The sequence below is a fragment of the Nycticebus coucang genome, chromosome 9, assembly GCF_027406575.1.
Source record: "Nycticebus coucang isolate mNycCou1 chromosome 9, mNycCou1.pri, whole genome shotgun sequence".
Lineage (NCBI taxonomy): Eukaryota > Metazoa > Chordata > Mammalia > Primates > Lorisidae > Nycticebus > Nycticebus coucang.
Window position 1 is genome coordinate 46,067,486 of NC_069788.1, and position 24,362 is coordinate 46,091,847.

At 48.3% G+C, this 24,362-nt stretch overlaps 1 protein-coding gene and 1 non-coding gene across 2 annotated transcripts; one reads left to right on the forward strand and one right to left on the reverse strand.

Annotated features, from left to right (window-relative positions):
• The first annotated feature begins 798 nt into the window (after positions 1 to 798).
• On the forward strand, positions 799 to 8,477 carry BAK1 (BCL2 antagonist/killer 1). The gene is made up of 6 exons (XM_053603221.1): positions 799 to 1,044; positions 3,699 to 3,800; positions 5,284 to 5,419; positions 5,768 to 5,911; positions 6,924 to 7,104; positions 7,234 to 8,477. Exons 2-6 carry the CDS (start codon positions 3,731 to 3,733, stop codon positions 7,336 to 7,338), a joined length of 636 nt encoding a protein of 211 aa, XP_053459196.1. The 5' UTR covers positions 799 to 1,044; positions 3,699 to 3,730; the 3' UTR covers positions 7,339 to 8,477.
• A 7,232-nt stretch (positions 8,478 to 15,709) lies between these two features.
• On the reverse strand, positions 15,710 to 15,844 carry LOC128595226 (small nucleolar RNA SNORA48). The gene has a single exon (XR_008382874.1). It is a non-coding gene; the product is annotated as a small nucleolar RNA SNORA48 (small nucleolar RNA).
• Positions 15,845 to 24,362: the final 8,518 nt, after the last annotated feature.

Genomic DNA, 24,362 nt, shown 5'->3' on the forward strand with positions numbered 1-24,362 from the left:
CAAAAAAAAAAAAAAAGAAGGCTGGGGGTGGCACCTGTGGCTCAGTGAGTAGGGCACCAGTCCCATATACCGAGGGTGGCAGGTTCAAGCCTGGCCTTGGCCAAACTGCAACAACAACAACAAAAAAAAGAATAAGGCTGGGCTCAGGGGCTCACATCTGTAATCCACTGGGTTTTAATCTCTGTTTATCTGCCTATTGCTTTCAGGGATTTTTTTTTTTTTTTTTCTTTTTGGCCAGGGCCGGGTTTGAACCCGCCACCTCCAGTATATGGGGCCAGCGCCCTACTCACTGAGCCACAGGCACTGCCTGCTTTCAGGGATTTTGAATCTCACAGGTCTGTCTGAGACAAATATTGAACCTCAATTTAGTATTATTGTTCCGCAAGGCGCCTACAGAACTTATTATGAACCCGGCTCAGTGACTTTAAGAGAGTAGTTTAAACCAGTTAAGCCTTAGTTTGTTCATCTGGAAAATGAGCATAGGTGACAGCCACTACTTCCAAGGGCTGTTGGGAAGATCTAGTTAGACAATGATCACTGATGGCTGATGTGTAAGACCAGCAGTGGTGCTGGAGAAACTTTGTTACCCTGGGGGGTTTTATTGGTATTGATTGATGGAAAGGAGGACAGAACAAAGACATGGGAATCAGGGATGGGAAAAGCAGTGGGCGGCACAGAACTGCTCTGCCTGGCTGGGATGTGGAGCGGGAGAGGGGGGAGGAGGCGGGAGCTCTCTGAGCCAGGCCTGCCCAGACCGCCCCTCCGGCTGCCGGCCTGTGCATCCGCATCCGGCGGCCTCAGAGCAACTTCCTCTAGAGGGAGCTGATTGGAGCTGGGTGCAGCTGGCACCTCTATGATCACCAGAGCCTCGCGGGTCCCTCCGGCTGTGCTGGGACCAGCAGAGTATATCCAGATACCAGGAATGCACTGACGTTCATTCCTAGAAGCCGACTGGCATCCTGGCCCTGGGAACAGACGCAGCCCCTCGGGATCTCCAGCCTTGGACCTGCTGAGCCATCCCGGGTTGGACCAGGATCCCCGCAGGTAAGCTGGGAGGGTCCTGTCCATCCTCCCAGATTTCAGAAGCTCCAGCCCCAGAATGGTGCAGGGAGCCGGTGGGGAGGGAGAAACTGCAAGGCTTGCCTGGGCAGGTCCGCTATCTCCTGCTGGGGGCTTGATCATGCCATGGCTCTCTTTGACTGCCCCTCAGACAGCTTCTTCTCTTATACTGTCCCCAGACAACAGAGAATCATGAGAACTGGGTCCTTTAGCAGTCTGAGGAATGGGAGTGGAGGTCAGAGCCAAGGTCAAGTGCAAGCACGGAACTTTTACAGCTCTTCCTGCTGCCCCAGGATCCTTAGACTGGGTCTAGGGCCCAGCCAGGCATGTCTCCCTGAGGAATACCTGTGTGAGGCCCAGTGAGACTGGGAGGAGGGATGGAGTGAATTCTCTTTACCGGAAGTTAGGCTACTTGGATGGGTGTAGGCCCAGGTCGGCTTAGGCCGCTGGGGGCTGTTCCGAGACTCCACCTGCTCCCTTGGGGAGCCTGGGGCAGTGGTAGAGGGAGTTGGAGATGCAGTCAGCATCCTTTGGCCCTGCTGTCCAGGGGTGCTGGGTTTGGAGGCTGGAAGAGAAGGAAGGGCATCTTAATCAGGAAGGAGGTGCCGGAGTGGGGATGTGCCTGGCCAGGTCTACTTTAGCAAGGCCTGGCTCCTTGTTAAAGGAAGAGGAAGGTCTGTCTTCGCCCTGTCTGTGTTGGAAGGGGTGAAGAGCTGAGTGCACAGGTGATCCAGCCCTTCCCTACCTGTTCCCAGAGAGCTCTTGGGGCCCTTTTGAAAATAGTCCCAGGCCTAAGTGTAAGGAACATGGGCAAGGGTACCCAGGCCCTGGTGAGGCCTAGAGTGGTGCTGCACCCTCCCCAGGGATGGGAGGTGTGCTTCCCTCTAGGGTGATGGAAGCAGCTTTGGGTAAAATAGGGCTCTGGAAGGGGAGCAAACTGAAAGTGAAACAGCTTACATCCAGGAAATACTCCCTCTGTCAAAGAGTCGCAGCAGATTGGGGCTGCCGCTGGGACTGGGCAAAGGAAAACTGGGGCTGGGCCAAGAGAGCAGGTGTGTGGTGGGGGTATGAGCTGTGAGGCAGGTTGTGGGGGTGGTGAGACAAAGCCCCTGACTCACGAGGGCACCCTCAACTTACTGCCAGGCAGAAGTGGGATGGGCACAGACAGAAGGCAAACAGGGAAAGTTGCCCCCTAAACTACACCCTCTGAGGTGCACACACTGGAAAATAAATCTTAAATGACTATTATGTGGGCTCCCAGACAATCTTTTTTCTTGAGATAGAGTCTCATTTTGTCACCCTTGGGTACAGTGCCGTGGTGTCACAGCTCACAGCAATCTCCAACTCTTGGGCTCAAGTGATTCTCTTGCTTCAGCTTCCCAAGTTGTTGGGACTATAGGCGCCCACCACAACATCCAGCTATTTTTAGAGACAAGGTCTCTCTCAGGCTCAGGGTGGTCTTGAACCTGTGAGCTCAGGGCAGTCCACCCACCCGGGCCTCCCAGAGTGTTAGGATTCTAGGGGTGAGCCACCACACCCAGCCAATATATATATATTTTTTTTGGCCGGGGCTGGATTTGAACCTGTCACCTCCAGCATATGGGGGCCAGCGCCCTACTCTTTTGAGCCACAGGTGCTGCCCCCAGACAATCTTTTTATAGGCACGATTCAAACAACTTTCCCTGACTAGTTATGTGGTCTCAGGCACTACCCTATTTGTGCCTCACTTTTCCCACCTCTAAAATGGCTTTGATGCCTGGTCAGGAGGCTGAGGCTGGTGGATCACCTGAGCTCAAGAGTCTGAGATCAGCCTGAGCAAGAGTGAGGCCCCATCTCTACTAAAAATAGAAAATCTAGCCAGCTATTGTGGTGGACATCTGTAGTCCCAGCTATTTGGGAGGCTGAGGCAAGAGGATCACTTGAGCCCAACAGTCTGAGGTTACTGTGAGCTATGACACCACAGCACTGTACCCAGGGCAACAAAGTGAGACTTTGTCTAAATAAATAAACAAATGGATTTGGTGTGATGCTTACCTTCCTGGGTTAATTTGAGTGTTCAATGTTCATCACCTGGAGAGTGCTCAAAAGTGGTAGGAATAAACCATAGGCTCTTAGTAAATGTTTGTGGCTAACAGGCCTGAGTTGAAAACAGGTGTGTTCTGGCCAGCCAAGGGAAGTAGGACCTTCATGGGTCATTGGAGGTGACAAGCTTGTGGTAAGTATGTGCTGGGTGGGGTGCAGGAGGCCCCCAGAGCAGCTGAAAGACCGTTCAGTCTCTGAAACAAGCCTCACTTGCCCAGGAGTGACACAAAATGGGACTTGAGAGCCACCAGGGCACTGTGCAGCCACACCCTGGCTGCATTGAGGACACAGGGTACAGATGTCTCAGTACATCAGTGCCTTACCTTTCTCATCCCATCTGCCTTGAAGAGTTGCCAGTGCAATGCTCAGTAAGTTCTGCTTCCTTCCAGTAGATTCCCAGGACCTAAGGTGGTAGAATAAGAAAAAAATGTCCCAGAGTATTATATGTAGGGTCTTTGTGGGAGTAGGGGACCCCGCCATCCTGTGTGGCCATGGCAACCTCTCAGGGATCTCCACAGAGGAGTCCCACCTCTGCTTTTTCTCATCCCTCCCCATAGGCTGACACTGCCATCCACTAAGACCTGAACAAATGGCATCCGGGCAAGGCCCAGGTCCTCCCGGGCAGGAGTGTGGAGAGTCCACCCCGCCTTCCACGTCTGGTAAGGGTCTTCTTGGCCCCTCACCCATCCCATAACCTGGAGGACTATTTGCAGACAGAGCAGAAATGGACGGGACCAAGCAGGATTTAGGGGCAGGCTCTCCTGCCTCAGTTTATCCTCCTTGGATAAAGCAGGAAAGTATATTTCTTGTCAAGGTTAAGCCGGAAGAGCAGGGTGGAGTCTGGGCTGGGGAGGGTCCTTGTAGAGGTTGGTAGGGAGGTTGGTAGAGACCAGGGGTGTGAAGGTGGGCACAGTGCCATCCCAGGACAGAGGGGCGGGGTCGGAGGTGAGGGACAAGGGTAGGATTGTGGGTGTGCTGTCGTATCCTTGCAGGGGGAGAAATAAGGAAGTAAACTGCCTTATCACTCAGTCAGGTCTGCTAAACAGGGAACAGGGTTGTTGCAACTTGGGGAGGAAGTAAGATGGCTGCCCTTCTTCCCTTCTCCAAGGAATAGCCAGGAAAGCTGGTGCTCTCAGCCTACTACAGGCTGTTCCCTAGACTTGGGTTTAGGTCCCAGGTTTGTTACTTTCTCCCAGGGTGACGTTTTTGGACCCAAGGGTACAATTTCTTTTCTTTCTGTCTTTTTATTTTGTGAGACAGTCTCACTCTGTTGCCCTAGATCAGCAGTTCTCAACCTGTGGGTCGCGACCCACAGGCACTGTATTAAAGGGCCATGGCATTAGGAAGGTTGAGAGCCACTGCCCTAGATAGAGTGCTATGGCATCATAGCTCACAGCAACCTCAGATTCTTGGGCTCAAGTGATCCTCTTGCCTCAGCCTCCCAAGTAGCTGGGACTACAGGCTCCTGCCACAATAGCCAGCTAGATTTTCTATTTTTAGTAGAGATGGGGTCTTGCTCTTGCTCAGGCTAGTCTCAAACTCCTGAGCTCAAGAGATCCACCCACCTTGGCCTCCCAGAGTGCTAGGGTTACAAGCATGAGTCACTGCACCTGGCCCTGAGGCTACAATTTCAAAATTTGTTCCCATATTCTCTAAACTGTAAGGGTCGCGTAAGGTGTGTGTACCTTGTGCACACTAAAATAGACTTAGGAACCTAAATGCCTGGGACTATATCCTGGCTTGTGCACATTACTTAGATGGGCAGATGGGCACCTATAGTCCCAGCTACTTGGGAGGCTGATGCAAGAGGATCGCTTGGGCCTAAGAGTCTGAAGTTGCTGTGATCTGTGATGCCACAGCACTCTACCCAGGGCAACAGAGTGAGACTCTGTCTGAAAAAAAAAGCCAAAGTTACCCTTATTGGGGCCACTCACTTCACAGTGCTGCTGTGAGGATTGAGTGCAAAGTGCCAGGAGAACACTTCACACAGAGTAAGCACTAGCTGTCAACTAAGGGGCTGAGTAGGGACATTTTTGCCTATGAGCAAGGACAGCTGTGGCCTTGAGGCAGAACAAGTCACTTATGAAGGATGGGCCGCCAGGGTCCAGCCTTCCCTCCCTGACTCACACCTTTGATCCTCAGAGGAGCAGGTAGCCCGCGACACAGAGGAGGTTTTCCGCAGCTACGTTTTTTACCGCCATCAGCAGGAGCAGGAGGCTGAGGGGGCAGCTGCCCCTGCTGACCCAGAGATGGTCACCTTGCCTCTAGAACCCAGCAGGTAAGCTATAGCTTGTGGGCCCACAGGGACATCTTCAGGGAGGTAGAGGCTCACATGCGGTCTCTGTAGGTCCTGGGAGCTGGCGAGGGCTCTGGGGTCTTGCCCTTCTCTCCCTATTGCTCCTTTTTCATCTTGGGCCACCACACCTGTCCAGGACATGGTACTCTTTTTAGCACATGCCTGCTTCTTATTCTAGAGCCCAGCCCTCATGTCTGAGCACTCTGTCGGGGACCTCAAGGAGGGGTTCACAAGGCCAGGGGCAGCTCAGGTAGAACCCCTCTGCTGTGAGTCAGGGCCCAGCCCTGGCTGTCCAGCCTTCTGCTCACCCACTGCCTCCCACTCCTACAGCACCATGGGGCAGGTGGGTCGGCAGCTTGCCATCATTGGGGATGACATCAACCGGCGCTATGATTCGGAGTTCCAGACCATGCTGCAGCACCTGCAGCCCACAGCAGAGAACGCCTATGAGTATTTCACCAAGATCGCCTCAAGGTAGCCTGGCCATCTCCCTAATGGGCTCTAGTCACTGTGTTGTCTGTTATTAACTCACATGTGGTCTCAGGCCCCTATCTTTCTCTCTTAGGATTCCAGATTCCTCATCCTTTGTGCATAAGCTCACAGTTCTTTTGGCCTCTGACACTGAGGACTTGGCTGGTTAGATTAGGACTTTAGATAGGCCCTGAAGTGGGAATATCCCCGAACTCCTTAGCCCAGCTGGAGCACAGCTGTCCATTGTGGATCTGATTTGGAACTACATATCACAACAAAGATAGTAAGGTTGCCAACCTCTGCCACGTCCTGGAAATGGCTTCTAGTTGTTATAATCAAGCATCCAAAAGGCAATCTAGTGTATTGGTTAAAGACATCAAATATCTGAGTTCAAATCCCAGCTTTCCCACCTACTGCCTTTTTAAAACTTCCTAGTCTTAGTGTCCTTGTCTGTATAATAGGGAAAATATGCTTGGGACAGTCAGTGGCCCCACTTACGAAGTGTCAGCTGTTGTTACTGCCAAAGTTAGAGAGGTTGGTGCCAGGGTAGATTTGAAGCTGGAGGTAAAGGTAGAAATAGGTACCAGATTTAGAATTAGTGCCCAGAGGTGAAATGTCCACTCTATGTCCTTAGAGGCAAGTCACCAAGTTAATTCTAGGACCTACCCTAATCTCCTCTTCTGTCCTTTTCTCTCTGCTGTCCCTCGGGCTACCAGGCCAGCAGCAACACCCACAGGTAATCTCCCTGCTGCCTCTGCCCACTTGTTCTTCCCTCTGCCCTCTCTGTGCCCCTTGGCATCTGCAGCCTCAGAGGCCATACCCCAGCAGCAGCAGCCAGCTCTGATGCCCTGAGCTTTCTCCTTTCAGAAACTAGGTTTTTCCCAAATCAAGGCCAGGCTGGGGCCTTGATGCCCAGCTAAGCCATCTAACTTTCCACCGGGAGAGGTGCAGGGGAGGCAGGCTTCAGGGTCTCCTGGGAGCTCTCCACTAACAGTATCAGATGCTCTGCCTTCAGCCTGTTTGAGAGTGGCATCAACTGGGGCCGTGTGGTGGCTCTCCTGGGCTTCGGCTACCGCCTGGCCCTACATGTTTACCAGCGTGGCCTGACTGGCTTCCTGGGCCAGGTGACCCGCTTCGTGGTCGACTTCATGCTGCATCACTGCATTGCCCGGTGGATCGCACAGAGGGGCGGCTGGGTGAGTACCCAAGGATAGTGACATCCTCCCTGCTGCTGGGCCACCTGCCCATCTTCCAGCCCCACCCTGCCCCTGGGGTGTCTGTGTATTCTGCCAGCCTCTCTATGACCACGTTATTTCTCCCGGCAGGTGGCAGCCCTGGACTTGGGCAATGGCCCCATCCGTAATGTACTAATGGTTCTGGCTGTGGTTCTGCTGGGCCAGTTTGTGGTACGAAGATTCTTCAAGTCATGACTCCTGAAGGGGCCCTTTGGGGTCCCAGCTAAGACCCCTGCTTGGACTTCCCCCTCCCCTGCAGGGGTCCCCCCTTAAAAATACAGAAGCTTTAGCAAATGGACACTCCAGCTTCAGAGGGCCCCTGCCCAGGGGTCAGTCAGGTTGCAGAGGTGCCCCAACATTGCATGGTGCTAAGGGGCCCCCTTCTCTAGGCCCCATCCTGTCAGAGAGGAGCTGTAGCCTCCCTCAGCTCTCTGGGACTCCCTTAGCCCTTTCTGCTGGGCACTGGGGAGATTATAATAACTTGGGGGGTAGAGACTAGGAGCCACTGCTTCCCAAGAAGTTTTTAATGGTTTTAGCTTTTTATAACACCCTTGGGGGAGCCTCTCCTCTTCATCCCCACCACTCTGCCCAAGGCCAGGACATCTGAGGTATGGGGGCCTAAAAACTGGGACTGTGGCCAGGCCCTGGCCCTCCCTGAGTATCATGTCTCCCAGAAGCAGGACTGGCTGGGGCTGGAGGGGGGGTGTCCTGCTCAGCATTCCAGGCTCCCACTCCATATTGCCTTTATAGTTGGATACTCAGGGATTGTGTGGATGGGCCTGGGATGTGTGGGTGTGGGGGTGCAGACCAGTGCTATCTGAACTTACCCATCAGAGCAGGAGCCTCCAAGCCTGCCTCTTCTGTCCCTCCTCTCCCCTTCATTATAGTGAAGACCCTTGCCCCTATCCCCAGAGGCCTTGGGTGAGGAAGTGCTAAGGCCCCTCCTTGCCCAGACTATGGGGTTTAGGGCTTGGTTATTGGGGAGTTAACCCCGGGAGGTTCTGAGTGGGAGAAGGGCTATCAACACCTCATGCCCCAGGCATAGTGTAATCCACTGTGGATGTTGGAAACTGTGAATACTTGAACTCTAACCCTCTCCTGCACCCACCCCAACCCCATGCTCTTCACCTGCCTAGATCACTCCTCGGGGTGAGGGTGAGAGTGCCTTCTCTGTCACAGCCTAGGGCGATAGCAATAAGGGGAGAAATTAAGAGATTAATAAGGAGAGATTTGATTTAGCCAAATACAGGGAGGGGACGCAGATGGAGCCCTCTGGCCACCCACCCCTTACATCCTCTGAGTGTGTTTGGAAATAAACTGTGCAATCCCCTTACCCCCACCTAGTAATTATTTTATTCTCTGCTACCTCTCCTTCCATCAGGCTGGACTGTAGGAACCTGGGTGTGCCTAGCAGATACCCAGCTTATTACTGAATAAAATCTCACACCGGGTCTCCAGAATCCTGTAAAGGACTGGGTGTGGCCCTCCAGGCCCCAGCAGGCTGGAAGGCTGTGGTCCCTCCCCACCAACCCTCCTGTCCCTTTGCCATGTACTTCCCTCATCTTTTTGGGTTCCAGGCAGTTTCTCACTCCCTTAGGAAGTTAGGACCCCTGAACTGCTGGGCCTTGGCTACAGGACTGGTGGAGCAGCTGCATATGTCAGAGGATTCCCAAAGGCCTGGCCTAAATTCCTCTCCTTCCTTGAGGCCAGCACCCACGCTGGGCCAAAAGGCCCTTCTCCCCCCACGTTTAGCTGAACATGATGTCCCCACAACCAGCACACACACTAGAGTTTTATGCTGTATGGGAGTCCCTGTGGGGATGCAGCCAGGGATGATAAAAATAATAAGCATGGGGGCGTTGCAATGTTCCAAAATCCACGAAGTCTTTCCAGTCCTGGGCACCCTGGTTTGTGTTTCTGACATCCTTTCTAAATGGTGAGATGCAAGTCCAAGAGACTCTAGCTTCACTTTCACTCCCCTGGGGTGGGCTTCTCAAACCCCTCGCCCCTCCACCTGGTCTTCAAAATCAAGTACAGAAGCAATCATAGAAAAGGGAGAAGGCAGTGACGCCTGGAAGGTGGTTGCTACTACACACCACGCAACATACAGGAAGAACTCAGACAACATTTATAGAACACATTATGTTTCAGGTTTTATGCTGAGAATTTATCATTCATGTCCTAACAATATGTGGTGACTGGGGGTTGGTGCTCAAGCTTCCACTTTACAGGTAAGGAAACAGGTGCCTTCCCAGAGTCGCCCAGAGAGCTATAACTCGACAGCAAGATACTGGCTCGAAGTTTCATGTGGAGGTCAGAGGGAAGTGTGGGGCTGTCGGTCTCGCGAACACGGGCCAGCCATAGGTTTGAGGGGAACAGAGCGTACAGGGTTACCTCTCCCGAAGTGGGCGGGCTAACCGAGTCCAAGATGGCCGCCGCGACAACGTGCACGCAAGCGCGCCCTTCCGTGGGCGGAGCCTCGGGCGCAACAGCTCCCGCCTCCCTCAGGGTTTTGAAGCTAACCGCCTGGGGTGTTTCCCCCAAAGCATATGATTCCATGGCTAGAAGAAAAGCGAGTGGGCAGTGGCAGGAGCTGTGGCCTTCTCTGTCCCGCTAAGGAGTTGAAACGCTGTCCTGAAAGGCATGGCAAGCCTCAAAAGGTTTTTGCCTGTTTCTAGCCTGGCCCCCTCCACGCCCCCTATTCTGTTGCAAAGGTGAGTAAAGGTTCTAAAATCAAGTGGGTTCTGGAGTTGGTTGTGTTTTTTTTTTTTTGAGACAAAGCCTCAAGCTGTCGCCCTGGGTAGAGTGCCGTGCATCACAACTCACAGCAACCTCCAACTCCTGGGCTCAAGCAATTTTCCTGCCTCTGCCTTCCAAGTAGCTGGGACTACAGGCATCTGCCACAACGCCCAGCTATTTTTTGGTTGCAGCCGTCATTGTCGTTTGGCGGGCCCGGGCTGGATTCGAACCCACCAGCTCAGGTGTATGTGGCTGGCACCTTAGCCGCTTGAGCCACAGGGGCCGAGCCGGTTCTGGAATTGTTACAACCAGGGGGTGAGAAATTAGGTCGGACAAAATAAGCCTGGGCCTGTGGGAATAAAGGGAACTGGATGGCCTCTGCAGAGATTAAGGAAGTTAAATCAGGTTTGGTGTGGTGGCTTGGTCCTGCAATCCTAGCATTATGGGAGGCCAAGGTGGGAGGATCCCTTGAGCTCAGAAGTTCTAGACCAGCCTCTAGAGCAAGCGCGAGATCCATCTCTACTAAAAATGGCAAAATTAGCCGCCTGGTGGCGCACTCCCGTATTCCCTGCTACTCGGGAATCTGAGGTAAGAGGATCACTTTTGTTTTTTTTTTTTTTTTTTTTTTTTGTAGACACAGGGTCTCACTTTATGGCCCTGGGTAGAGTACCGTGGCCTCACACAGCTCACAGCAACCTCCAACTCCTGGGCTTAAGTGATTCTCTTGCCTCAGCCTCCCAAGTAGCTGGGACTACAGGCGCCCGCCACAACGCCCGGCTATTTTTTGGTTGCAGTTAGGCCGGGGCCGGGTTTGAACCCGCCACCCTCGGTATATGGGGCCGGTGCCTTACCGACTGAGCCACAGGCGCCGCCCGGTAAGAGGATCACTTGAACCCAGGAGTTTCAGGTTGCTGTTAGCTAGGCTGATGCCACAGCCTCTGTCTCAAAAAGAAAAAAAAATTTTTTTTTATAAACGTCAGAGTTCCTTCTACCGCTTCCCAACTGAAGTGTTTCAGTCGGGATCTGACATTACAGGATCTGCTTCTCTTCTGGAATGCCTCCTCCTTCCACCCCCATCTGTTTCTTTGTTTCAGTGGGCTACTCTATCCCTCTGAGTCAGTCTCCCTCCTCTTACCTCCAGGGTACCTTGGGATGCTACCAACTCATTGTCCGTTCAGTTAAAAAAGAGCATTTTGTGGCTCAGCACCTGTGGCTCAAGCGGTCAGGGCACCAACCACATACGCCTGAGCTGGCAGTTTAGACTCCAACCTGGCCGCCAAACAAAAACATAACCAGGCATTGTGGTGGGCCCCTGTAGTCCCAGCTACTTGGGAGGCAGAGGCAGGAGAATCCCTTCAGCCCAGGGGTTGGAGATTGCTGTGAGCTGTGATGCCACAGCACTCTACCCAGGGTGACAGCTTGAGGCTCTGTCTCAAAAAAAAAAAAAAAAAAAGTGCTGAGCATGAGAGGACTAAGGCTAGAGCTCTGGACCATGCCCCTGGAGTCCCAGCCTGGGGCCAGCTAAACAATGACAACCGCAACAAAAAAATAGCCAGGCATTGTGGCCGGTGCCTGTAGTTCCAGCTACTTGGGAGGCTGAGGCAAGAGAATCCCTTGAGCCCAAGAGTTTGAGGTTGCCGTGAGCTGTGATGCTACAGCACTCTACCCAGGGCTACAGCTTGAGGCTCTGCCTCAAAAAAAAAAAAAAAAAAAGCATTTTGCTTTGTTTTTTTGTTTTTTTTTGTGGTTTTTGGCCGGGGCTGGGTTTGAACCCGCCACCTACGGCATATGGGACCGGCGCCCTACTCCTTGAGCCACAGGCGCGGCCCTGCATTTTGCTTTGTTAAATAAAAATTATGGAAGGCTAATGTTTTGGACTAAGTCTAGACTAGGCCCAGCAGACTCAGATAAAAATCAAGATGGATTCACCCAGGCCAAAGTTCCACATCCCCAAATCTGAACTAAGTTGTTCTCTGATTTGTTTGTTTGTTCCGAGACATTCTCACTCCGTTGCCCAGGCTGTTCTGCGATGGCCTCAGACTAGCTCACAGTAATGTCAAACTCCTAGGTCCAAGTGATCCTCCTGCCTCAGCTTCCCAAGTAGCTGGGACAACAGGTGCCCACCACAATGCACCGCTAATTATTTTATTTTAGTCAAGTCAGGGTCTTGCTTTTGCTCAGGCTGGTCTGAACTCTTGAGCTCAAGGGATCCGCTGGCCTTGGCTTCCCATAGTGAGTGCTAGGATTACAGGCATGAGCCATCTCATTGGCCCAGCAAAAGTGCCTTTGAAAAGTAACTCATACATTCTTTGTTCTTTGCTTCTGCTTTCTTCAGCCCATCTCTGTCCATAAGACAACCTCTTCTGCTCTGCTCATTGGAACACTTATTTTTTATTTTCTTAATTTTATTTTTAATTTTCTAGAGACGGTATCTTGCCACATTTACCAGGCTGGCCTTGAACTTACTTTGGACTCAAGGGATCCTCTCAATTCAACTTCCCTAGTACTATTGTGAGGTACCACCATGCCCAGCCTTGAACACTTAATCTCTTTTATGGAATGAAGTGTTATCTGATTCTAGAATTGCAAATAAGGCAACTGAGATCTTTAAGTTTGTACCGTGGCTGTGGCTCACACCTGTGATCCTAGCACTCTGGGAGACAGAGACCCTAGGATCCCTTGAGCTCAGGAGTTTGAGACCAGCCTGAGCAAGAGCTGAGAGCCCGTCTCTACTAATAAAAGAAAAACTAGCCAGGTGTTGTGGTGGGGGCTTGTAGTCCCACCTCCTCAAGAGGCTGAGGCAGGAGAATTGCTAGAACTGATGAGTTTGAGGTTGCTGCAATTTAGGCTGATACCACAGCACTCTAGCCTGGGATAACAAAGTGAGACTCTGTCTCAAAAAAATAAAAATAAACTAAGTTGCCGGGCACAGTGGATCGTGCCTGTAAACTAACAATCTTGGAAGCCGAAGTGGGTGGATTGCTTGAGCTCAGGAGTTTGAGACCAGCCTGAGCAAGAGCTGAGACTCCGTCTCTACTAAAAATAGAAAAATTAGCCATGAGTTGTTTTGTGACAGGCACCTGTAGTCCCAACTACATGGGAGGCCTGAGGCAAGAGAATCACTGGAACATGGAACCCGGGAGTTTGAGGTTGCTCTGAGCTATAGTGCATGGGACTCTACCCAGGGCAACAGAGAGAGGTCTCAAAAAAAACAACAGCAACAAAACTAAATAAATAAACTAAGTTTGTAATTTTGTCCTTTGACATACTTTAAATTTTGAGGCCTGTATGGGAATCCAAAGTCTGCCTCTTAAGTAGTTATTTGGCCAGTCCCTCTAAATATGAAACCAAATGAAAATTCTTGCTTGTTTTCATTCATTCAACAAACATGCTGAGTGCTGTGAAGCCTCTCTATAAACCCAAATCAAAAGGAGGGTCTTAGGATTTAGCTCTAGTTTTTTTTTGTTTGTTCGTTTGTTTTTTTTTTTGAGACAGAGTCTCACTATGTCACCCTCGGTAGAGTGCTATGGCATCACAACTCACAGCAACCTCAAACTCTTGAGCTTAAGTGATTCTCTTGCCTCAGCCTCCCTAGTAGCTGGGACTATAGGTGCCTGCCACAACACCCTTCTGTTTTTTTGTTGCAGTTGTCATTGTGTTTAGCAGCCTCGGGCTGGGTTCGAACCCGTCAGCCTGGGTGTATGTGGCCTGTGCCCTATCCACTGAGCTACGGGTGCCTCCCTAGCTCTAGTTTTTATGCTTGTCTTGTGTATAGTATATAATTTGAGGGTAGGAACTCTGAATGTGTCTGTTGTATTTTGTTTTTAATTGCTGTTAAACAATAGGCCCTCATTATAATCTTCAAAAATATTTTAATATAAAGAAAATAGGCCAGGTATGACAGCTCGTGTCTGTAATCATAGCATTTTGGGAAGCTAAGGAGGCCAGGAGTTCAAGATGAGCCTGGGCAACATAGTGAGATTCCTCTTTACAAAAAATGTAAAAAAATATTAGTTAGGTGTGGTGTTGTGCACCTGTGTCTCAGGTACTTGGGAGGCTGAAGTGGGAGAATCACTTGAGCCTAGGTTTGAGATTGCAGTGAGCTATGATTGTGCTACTGCACTCTAGACTGGGTGACAGAGTGAGACCCTGTCTCTAAAAGCAATAACATTAAGGCTATGTTAACCAGTTTGATGAAAACATTTCAAATTGTAGGATGGTACCTGTGGCTCAGTTGGTAGGGCGCCAGCCACATATACCAAGAGTGGTGGGTTCAAACCCAGCCCCAGCCAAACTGCAACAACAACAACAAAAATATCTGGGCGTTGTGGTGGGCACTTGTGGTTCCAGCTACTTGGGAGGCTGAGGCAAGAGAATCACTTAAGCCTAAGAGTCTGAGGGAGCTCACAGCAATCTCAAACTCTTGGGCTTAAGTGATTCACAGCACTCTACCCAGGGCAACAGCTTGACACTCTGTCTCAAAAAAGAAAGAAAGAAAGAAAATAGCTGGGACTGAGTTTTTATTATATGCTTGCTCCTGCACTATACCCTTTACATATTTTACTTTACTTAATTTCACAAGTTTATGAATTCTGTCCATTTAGCAGATAAAGAAATTGAGATTTACAGAGGCTAAGTAATATTCCCAGAGTATAAGTGATGAGCCAGTATTTTAACTAAATCTGTTTTGTTCTACAGCCTGTGATTTTTCTTTTCTTTTCTTTTGAGACAAGACTCTCAAGCTGTCGACCTGGGTAAAGTGCTATGGCACCATAGCTCACAGCAATCTCCCACTCTTGGGCTCAAGGAATCCTCTTGCTTCAGTTTTTTCTATTTTTAGTAGGAATGGGGTCTCGCTTTTTTTCTTTTAATATAAAGAAAATAGGCTAGGTATGACAGCTCGTGTCTGTAATCATAGCATTTTGGGAAGCTAAGGAGGCCAGTTTTTACTATTTTACTAAAAATAGAAAAAACTGAAGCAAGAAGATCACTTGAGCCTAAGAGTTGGAGGTTGCTGTGAGCTATGATGCCATGGCACTTTACCCAGGGTGACAGCTTGAGAGTCTGTCTCAAAAAAAAAAAAAAAGAAACAAAAGAAAAGAAAAATCACAGTAGTCCCAGCTACCAGGGAGGATGAGGGAAGACAATTGCTTAATAATTTTTATTAGGAATGGGGTCTTGCTTTTTTGCTCATATATATATATATATATATAGTATGATATATATCATACAGTGTATGTATGTATACACACACATATACATACATACATTGTATGATTGATATATATATAATACAGTAACCATGTATCAGTTACTTATTGCTGTGTAACAAAACTATCCTAAAATGTAGCAACTTAAAACAACCATTCATTAGGCTTAACACCTGTGGTTCAAGTGGCTAAGGTGCCAGCCACATATAACAGAGCTGGCAGGTTCGAATCCAGCTCGGGCCTGCCAAAACAACAATGATAAGTGGAACCAAAAAAAAAATAGCCGGGTGCTGTGGCGGGTGCCCGTGGTCCCAGCTACTTGGGAGGCTGAGGCAAGAGAATCACTTACGCCCAGGAGCTTGAGGTTGCTGTGAGCTGTGATGCCACGGCACTCTACCCAGGGGGACAGCTTGATGCTCTGTCTCAAAAAAAAAAAAAACAAACCCAACCATTTATTAGTCCTTATAATCACAGGTTCACCTGGGGCAATTCTGATCTAAGCCAGGCATGGTTGTAACAAGTAAAGTTTTTAACTCCCCCCTACCCTTTGGGGGAATTAAAATCTGCATGCCTGCCCACGACCAGTAATCTATGGGGTAGAAAAATGTTTTTTTTTCTCATGTGCCCTAGGCATGAACTAGGCATAAGCGCAGATCAAAAGCTAAGCTTGGATAAACAAGGGGTTTCTTTGTCTCCAGCTGATATGATGTGGGAACCACCAAGCAGATGCCACTCCACCCAGGTCTGGGACAAGAAAAATGTTTTTTGCTGTTTATTTTCTAGTATTTTATTTTTATTTATTCATTTATTTGAGACAGAATCTCACTACATCACCCTGGGTAGAGTGCCGTGGCATCACAGCTTATAGCAATCTCAAACTCTTGAGCTTAAGTGATTGTCTTGCCTCAGCTTCCCAAGTAGCTGGGGCTGCAGGTGCCTGCCATAATGCCTGGCTATTTTGTTGTTGTTGTAGTTGTCATTGTTGTTTAGCAGTTCTGGGCCAGGTTTCAACCCGCCAGCCTGGGTGTATGTGGCTGGTGCCATAATCACTGTGCTACGGGCGCCAAACCTATTTATTGTTTTTTTTTTTTTTTTTTTTTTTGTAGAGACAGAGTCTCACTGTACTGCCCTCGGGTAGAGTGCCGTGGCGTCACACGGCTCACAGCAACCTCCAACTCTTGGGCTTACGCGATTCTCTTGCCTCAGACTCCCGAGCAGCTGGGACTACAGGCGCCCGCCACAACGCCCGGCTATTTTCTTGTTGCAGTTTGGCTGGGGCTGGGTTTGAACCCGCCACCCTCAGCATATGGGGCCGGCGCCCTACTCACTGAGCCACAGGCGCCGCCCTATTTATTGTTTTTTAAATTGAGACAGAGTCTCATTTGTCACCTCGGTAGAATGCCTTGGCGTCATAGCTCACAGCAACCTCAAACTCTTGGGCTTAAGTGATTCTCTTACAATAAACAGTCTAGTACAAGTGTCCTTATGATAAAAGGATTTTTTTCCTTCTGGGTAGATGCCCAGTAATAGGATTGCAGGATCAAATGGGAGGTCTAGCTTGAGTGCTTTGAGGTTTCTCCATACTTCCTTCCAGAAAGGTTGTACTAGTTTGCAGTCCCACCAGCAGTGTAAAAGTGTTCCCTTCTCTCCACATCCACGCCAGCATCTGCAGTTTTGAGATTTTGTGATGTGGGCCATTCTCACTGGGGTTAGATGATATCTCAGGGTTGTTTTGATTTGCATTTCTCTAATATATAGAGATGATGAACATTTTTTCATGTGTTTGTTAGCCATACCATGGAATACTATTCAGCCATTAAAAAAAATGGAGACTTTACATCCTTCATATTAACCTGGATGGAAGTGGAAGACATTATTCTTAGTAAAGCATCACAAGAATGGAGAAGCATGAATCCTATGTACTCAATTTTGATATGAGGACAATTAATGACAATTAAGGTTATGGGGGGGGAGCAGAAAGAGGGATGGAGGGAGGGGGGTGGGGCCTTGGTGTGTGTCACACTTTATGGGGTCAAGACATGATTGCAAGAGGGACTTTACCTAACAGTTGCAATCAGTGTAACCTGGCTTATTGTACCCTCAATGAATCCCCAACAATAAATAAATAAATAAATAAATATTGACTGTGGAAAAAATGCATTGAAAACAAACAAGAAAGATGAAACAAAGATAGCAAAAATGGGAGGGGTCTAGGAGTGGGATTAGCAAAAAATACACATTAGAAACATATCTTTTTTTTTTTTGAGATAGAGTCTCACTATGTCACCCTCAGTAGAGTGACGTGGCATCACAGCAACCTCAAACTCTTGGCCTTAAGCAAGTCTCTTGCCTCAGCCTCCCAAGTAGCTGGGACTACAGATGCCCGCCACAATGCCTGGCTATTTTTTGCTATTGTTGTCATTATTGTTTAGCAGGCCCTGGCTGGATTAGAACCCACCAACCCTGGTGTATGTGGCTGGTGCCCTAATCACTGAGCTACAGGTGCTGAGCCTTTTTTTTTTTTTTTTTTTTTTTAGACAGAGTCTCACTTTGTTGGCCTTGGTAGCGTGCGATGGCATTATAGTTCACAGCAACCTCAAACTCTTGGGCTCAAGTGATTCTCTTGCCTCATCTTCCCAAGTAGCTGGGACTACAGGTGCCTGCCACAAGGCTCTGCTATTTTTAGAGACCGGGTCACACCATGTCCAGGTTAGTCTTGAACTTCTGAGCTCTGGCAATCCACCTGCCTTGGCCTCCCAGAGTGCTAGGATTACAGGGGTGAGCCACCGCACCCTGGATATCCTTGCCATAGCAGATTTGCTCTAAGCCTTCTACTAGCCAACGCAACTCAAATTCAAAGCTTTCAGGGTCCATAGGCCAAAAACTTAACCTACTTTCCTACAAATGTCAAACTATTCTTGTTAGCAAGACCATAAGAATTTTCCTCTTTGAGTTATTGTAGAGGGATATGTAATGAATAAGAATTAGCCTTTAGTTCCTTGGAGAGATAAACAGTAAGTTTCATAGCACTTCTCCACGGATATACTGAAGCACAATTCAGTGACCACCATTCTCTGGAAGGCTGATACTTCTTTGGCTCTATCCAGGGATAGATTTGATATAGAATGAATAAATAAATAACGATACTCTAGTTAATGGACTATCACAATGCATGCCACAATATAGGAGGAGAGGGAAGCTTACATGACAAAATGAAGTGGGAAAATTAGTAATGACAAAAAGGCAAAAAAATCAAACTATGATTAGGTAATTATTGGAACAAAATGCACTAAAAGGTTAATGGTAGTGATTCTGGCAATCAAGTGTATGAGTGCTTGTTTTTTCTTCTATGCTTCTTTGGATGTCCAAGGGGGAAATACCATGGGAAAAGTCATTTTGAAAGATAATTCAGGCTGGGCGCCTGTGGCTCAAGCACCTAAGGCACCAGCCACATACACCTGAGCTGGCAGGTTCGAATCCAGCCTGGGCCCACCAAACAACAATGAGGGCTGCAACCAAAAAATAGCTGGGCGTTGTGGTGGGTGCCTGTAGTCCCAGCTACTCCGGAGGCAGGAGAATCGCTTGAGCCCAGAAATTGGAGGTTGCTGAGCTGTGATGCCACAGCACTCTACCCAGGGCGACAGCTTGAGGCTCTGTCTCAGAAAAAAAAAAAAGATAATTCGGGCGGCGCCTGTGGCTCAAAGGAGTAGGGCACCGGCCCCATCTGCCGGAGGTGGCGGGTTCAAACCCAGCCCTGGCCAAAAACTGCAAAAAAAAAAAAAAAAGATAATTCGCATAAAACCTGAACACCGATGAGGACCTGGCCTGGCGGCAGCCCAGCCACATTTCGCCAGGGATTTCGAGCTTCTCTTTCTGGGCGATGCCAAGACCACTGTTAATCCAGCACCGTCCGGAACCTGCAGAGAGACAAGAGTCCTCCGAGCCGCCTAGAGGGGCGCTCACGGCAGGTGGGGGCGGGGCTTAAGGCTCACAAACCTGGGCTCTTCTGGGGTGAGCGGAAGGCGTGCCTAGGGGTGGGCGCCTTATTTGTGCCTGCTGCCCTGAGCTTGGTGAATGGTCTACGGATCCTGAGTTCCCAAGGGCTGTACATTTCCCCATGCCTGGGGTCATAGATGCCCTGACAATGGGGGTACCATCTCACCGCCTCTTCTCAGGCCCTGACATCCCCAAAATCTTACCCAAGGAAGAGGGTCCCGTGGACTGTCACTGTCAGACAATATGCAGAGATGGGGATAGGTCCACCAAACTTTGTCAGAAGGCTGTGATTCTGAAGAACAGTGAGGGTAGCCTCTCCAAAACTGTTCTGTTCTTCCATTTCCAAAATCACAGTTTTATACATAATGGTTCACAACAAAGACCACAATAACCCTTATTTTATTTATTTTTCTGAGACAGAGTCTTGCTATGTCGCCATAGTGTCACAGCTCATAGCAACCTCCAACTCCTGGACTTAAGTGATTCTCTTGCCTCAGCCTCCCAAGTAGCTGGGACTACAGGTGCCTGCCACAAGGCCCGGCTATTTTTTTTTTTTTTTTTTTTGTTATACTTGTCATTGTGGTTTAGCTGACCTGGGCTGGGTTCAAACCCACCACCTTCAGTGTATGTCGCTGGCACCAAAACCACTATGCTACAGGCACCAAGCCTATAACCCTTATTTTAAATAATAACACAACTTAGTGACAATCTGTTACAATATTTCCAATTCAAAAGTTAATTTCCTGAACTATTCAAGATGGCCATCTTTAGGGCAGAAGCTAAATTTACAAAACAATAAGAATGAGAGAGGCTTGGCACCTGTAGCTCAGCGGCTAGGTTTATGTGGCTGGCCGTTTGATCCTGGCCCAGGCCTGCCAAACAACAATGACAACAACAACAACAACAAAGGCAAGCCTAGTGGCAGGTGCCTGTTGTCCCAGCTACTTGGGAGGCTGAGGCAAGAAAATTGCTTAAGCCCAAGAGTTTGAAGTTGCTGTGAGCTGTGACACGACACTGTACCAAGGGCAATATAGCGAGACTCTGTCTCAAAAAAAAAAAAAAAAGAGAGAGAGAATGAGAGGAAGTGAAGGTCACTTAGGCCCTAAGAAGACCAGACCAGCCGTGTCATGTCTACCCTAGCCTGATAGACTCCATCTTATTCTCACTACATGTGTGAGCCCCCTCCCCAAGTGCCCAGCCCACTTATCCCTCCAGAAGCAGGTGGGATGACCCTGGGCCACAGTGGACAAGCAGGAGCCCCTTACCTTCCAGGCCACGGGCTTCAGCTAGGAAGGCAGGAAGCACCTGGATGGCCTGCAACAGGTGCTCTGCTGGGGCACAAGGTGCAATTATTATGAAGTGAGGACTTCCTAGGACCCATGGCTGTTTTCTGTGGAAGGCTTAACGTACTGTTTCTTGAACTCCTGGCCTCAACACATACTCCTGCCTCAGCCTCCCAGAGTTCTAGGATTACATGTGTGAGCCACTATGCCCAGCTCCTGGAAGGCTTATCTGCAGTTTCTTTCCATCTGTGGGGTCTTATTTATCCCCCCTGTCTGGTGTTGTGTGAAGTTTCAGGGATTGCAGAGCTACCAAGAGGAAGTGTCAGGCTAGACCTGTGAGCTTGTTATCTTAGTAACCAATTAAGTTTCTTTCTTTCTTTTTTTTTTTGAGACAGAATCTCAATATGTCACCCTCGGTAGAGTGCTATGGCATCACAGCTCACAGCAACCTCCATCTCTTGGTCTTTAGTGATTCTGTTGCCTCAGCCTCCCAAGTAGCTGGGACTACAGGAGCCCGCCACAGCGCCTGGCTATTTTTTGTTGCAGTTGTCATTGTTTTAGCAGGCCGGGACTGGATTCGAACCCACCAGCCTCAGTGTATGTGGCTGGCACCACTGTGCTACAGGTGCCGAGCCTAATTTTTATTTTTTGTTGAGATGAAGTCTCCCTTGTCCAGGTGGTCTCAAAGTGAACTCCTCACCACAAGTGATCCTCCCACCTCAGCTTCAAAGTGCTGGGATTACAGGTTTGAGCCACCACACTAGATGGAAGATGCTTTTATTATCCTGATTTTATAGGTAAACTAACTGACACAGAGAGGTTGGCTTGTCTAAGTTCATCTGAGTAAAAATTTTTTTTTTTTTTTTTTGTAGAGACAGAGTCTCACTTTATGGCCCTTGGTAGAGTGCCGTGGCCTCACACAGCTCACAGCAACCTCCAACTCCTGGGCTTAAGCGATTCTCTTGCCTCAGCCTCCCGAGTAGCTGGGACTACAGGCGCCCGCCAAGAGTAAAAATTTTTTTAAAGATTGCTCTTTATTTTCTGATTGTAGAGCTAATAATTACTCATTATAGAAAAATTGGAAAATACAGAGAAATAAATTTCTGAGACATATATGTACAAAATTACAAAATGAAACAAGTCATCTCCAATTCTAGCCTGAGATATAACCTTATATTTAGGAAGGGTTCTACTAGGTTTGTTTGTTTGTTTTTCCTAAGTATATATATCTTTAAACCAGCTGGAATCATTTGATACATTCTGTTTTATATCCTGATTTTTTAAATGTCTACTATTGTGAACAATTCCCCGTGGTTTTATCAACTCCTCTACATTATTTTTTAATGGCTGCATAGTCTTTTATACATATACACTCTAATGAATTTTATTCTTAACTGATTCCCTATTGTTGGATATTTATGTAACTTCCAGGCTATTATAATTAACCAGTGTGACATTTTTCTTTTCTTTTTTTTTTTTTTTTTGCAGTTTTGGCCGGGGCTGGGTTTGAACCACCCTCGGCACATGGGGCCGGTGCCCTACCCACTGAGCCACAGGTGCTGCCCCAGCGTGCCATTTTTTGATGAGAAGTATATCTGGGAAGCAAATAAGGCTATTCTCTGAATTGGCATGCATCTTTTCACTATCAGAAAGTATGTAAGAAGTCATACTATGTCACAGAATTCATAAAAGGGATGTTGATCTGAGTAACATGAGTAAGCAAGCTATGTGATAGCCTGTTAGTATTTGGATGTGTTCCAATAAGATTATCTATAATGCAGTTTTCTGAGCAACATCAAAGACAATGCCTGAATCATGTCAAAATCTCCTCATCCACATCTTTGCAGATAACCTGAGGGAAATGGTTCTGCAGGTGATTATCTCTCTCCTACTGTCTTTTGACTACACGAAGTTAAAATGTCTGTATAACAGTCCAAAGTGGCAGAACTCAAACAGAAGCTGTGATAGGGGAGTGGCTTGGCAAGTGCTCGTATACTGATGCTACACAGTGAATTGCAATAGTACCCACTCCACTAGAACATAAACTCCCAAGGGGAGGAATTTGGGGATTTTTTTTCTGTTCACTGATGATTCCAAGCATCTTAGAACAAATTTTAATTTAATGTTGGGATTCATTCTTTTCTTTCTCATTCAGCACTGTGTTTTGAAGTCTGTTTTTGTTACTGTGTTCCTACCTGCTGTGTTCCACAGTGTACATCATCTTTGTTTTGCCCATCTTTTTCCCAGAATGAAGAAGAATGAGAGACTTGGGATGCCCATCTTGCTCCAACTCCCTGTCCCACATCTACTGTTGTCAGCAACATATTCAAACAAGTTCCCTTAGGTTTTGTACCCAGGCATGGCCTTGCCAGGTCACAGGGCCTGTGGGCACTTACTTTACTGTAGCTAACGAGGCAGCTTCTTCTTCTCACTGGAGAGCTAAAGGGCCCCTAGATTCCCACATTCTCCCCAATGTGTGGCATCATTCCACTTTAGCATTTGCCAGTCTAATAGGTATAAAGTCAATCTCCTTAGAATTTTCTGTGTCTCTAATCACTAATGATTTTGAGCATCTCTATATGCTGATTAACTTTTTTGGTTTCCTTGTCTATACATTGCCTGTTAATATTCTTTGCTGATTTTCCCATGGAAGTTGCTATTGTCTTGCTTTTTTTTGGTGTGGGGGGGGGTGTTGAGACATAGTCTTACTCTGCCACCCAGGGTAGAGTGCCATGGTATCACAGTTTATATCTGCCTCAAACTCCTGGGCTCATTAGCCGGGCATTGTGGTGGCTACCTATAGTCCCAGATACTTGGAAGGCCGAAGCAAGAGAATCCTTTAAGGCCAAGAGTTTGAGGTTGCTGTGAGCTATGACACCACAATGCTCTACAAAGGGTAACAAAGTGAGACTCTTTCTCAATTAAAAAAAAAGACTCAGCACCCATATACAGTGGTTATGGCACCAGCCACGTACACTGAGGCTGGTGGATTTGAACCCCACCTGGGCCAGCTAAACAACAATGATATCTGTAACAAAAAATAGCCTGGCTTTGTGGCAGGCACCTGTAGTACCAGCTACTTGGGAGGCTGAGGCAAGAGAATTGCTTAAGCCCAAGAGTTTGAGGTTTCTGTGAACGGTGACACCAGGCACTCTACTGAGGGCGACATAGCGAAACTCTGTCTCAAAAAAAAAAAATTAATGGGTGGTGCCTGTGACTCAGTGAGTAGGGTGTTAGCCCCATGTACCCATAGCAGGTTCAGACCTGTCCCTGGCTAAACTGCAACAAAAAATAGCTGGGCACTGTGACAGGCGCCTGTAGTCCTAGCTACTTGGGAGGCTGAAGCAAGAGAATCACCTAAGCCCAGGAGCTGGAGGTTGCTGTGAGCTGTGATGCTACAGCACTCTACCAAGGGCGATAAAGTGAGACTATCGCTAAATAAATAAATATATAAAATAAAATAAACTTCTGCCCTAAAGCCCCTGGTGCCAAATGTTGTGACGTTCCATCTCCCGCAAACACCCCTGCCCACAGGATAGGAAAAGTGTTATATAACCCTTAGAGTCTCAGTGGTTCTCAACCTGTGGGTTGAGACCCACAGGAACTGTATTAAAGGGTCATGGCATTAGGAAGGTTGAGAACCACTGCCTTAGACAGAAAATACACAGGGATTACCCTCTGGGGAACCCCCCTTTGACATGCCAAAGGCTCTGACTTTTTTTCTACCATGTTGAGTTAAAAAAAAAAAAAACAACAACAAAAACCGTCCTTTCACTTACTCAGATTGTGGATTCGTTCTTCAAATTTCTGAGACCAAGGATTCAGCAGAGGAGAGAGTCTAGTTACAAGGTCATGTTATGTTTTTATTTGCCAGAAGCGAGAGCAGAACTGAGAAGGCTGAATCAACTCTAAACCAGTGTGTTTCTGAGGACACCAAGTATCAAGGGAAAATGTTGAGAGAATTCCCAAAGGCTGGGCTCCAGAGATCCAG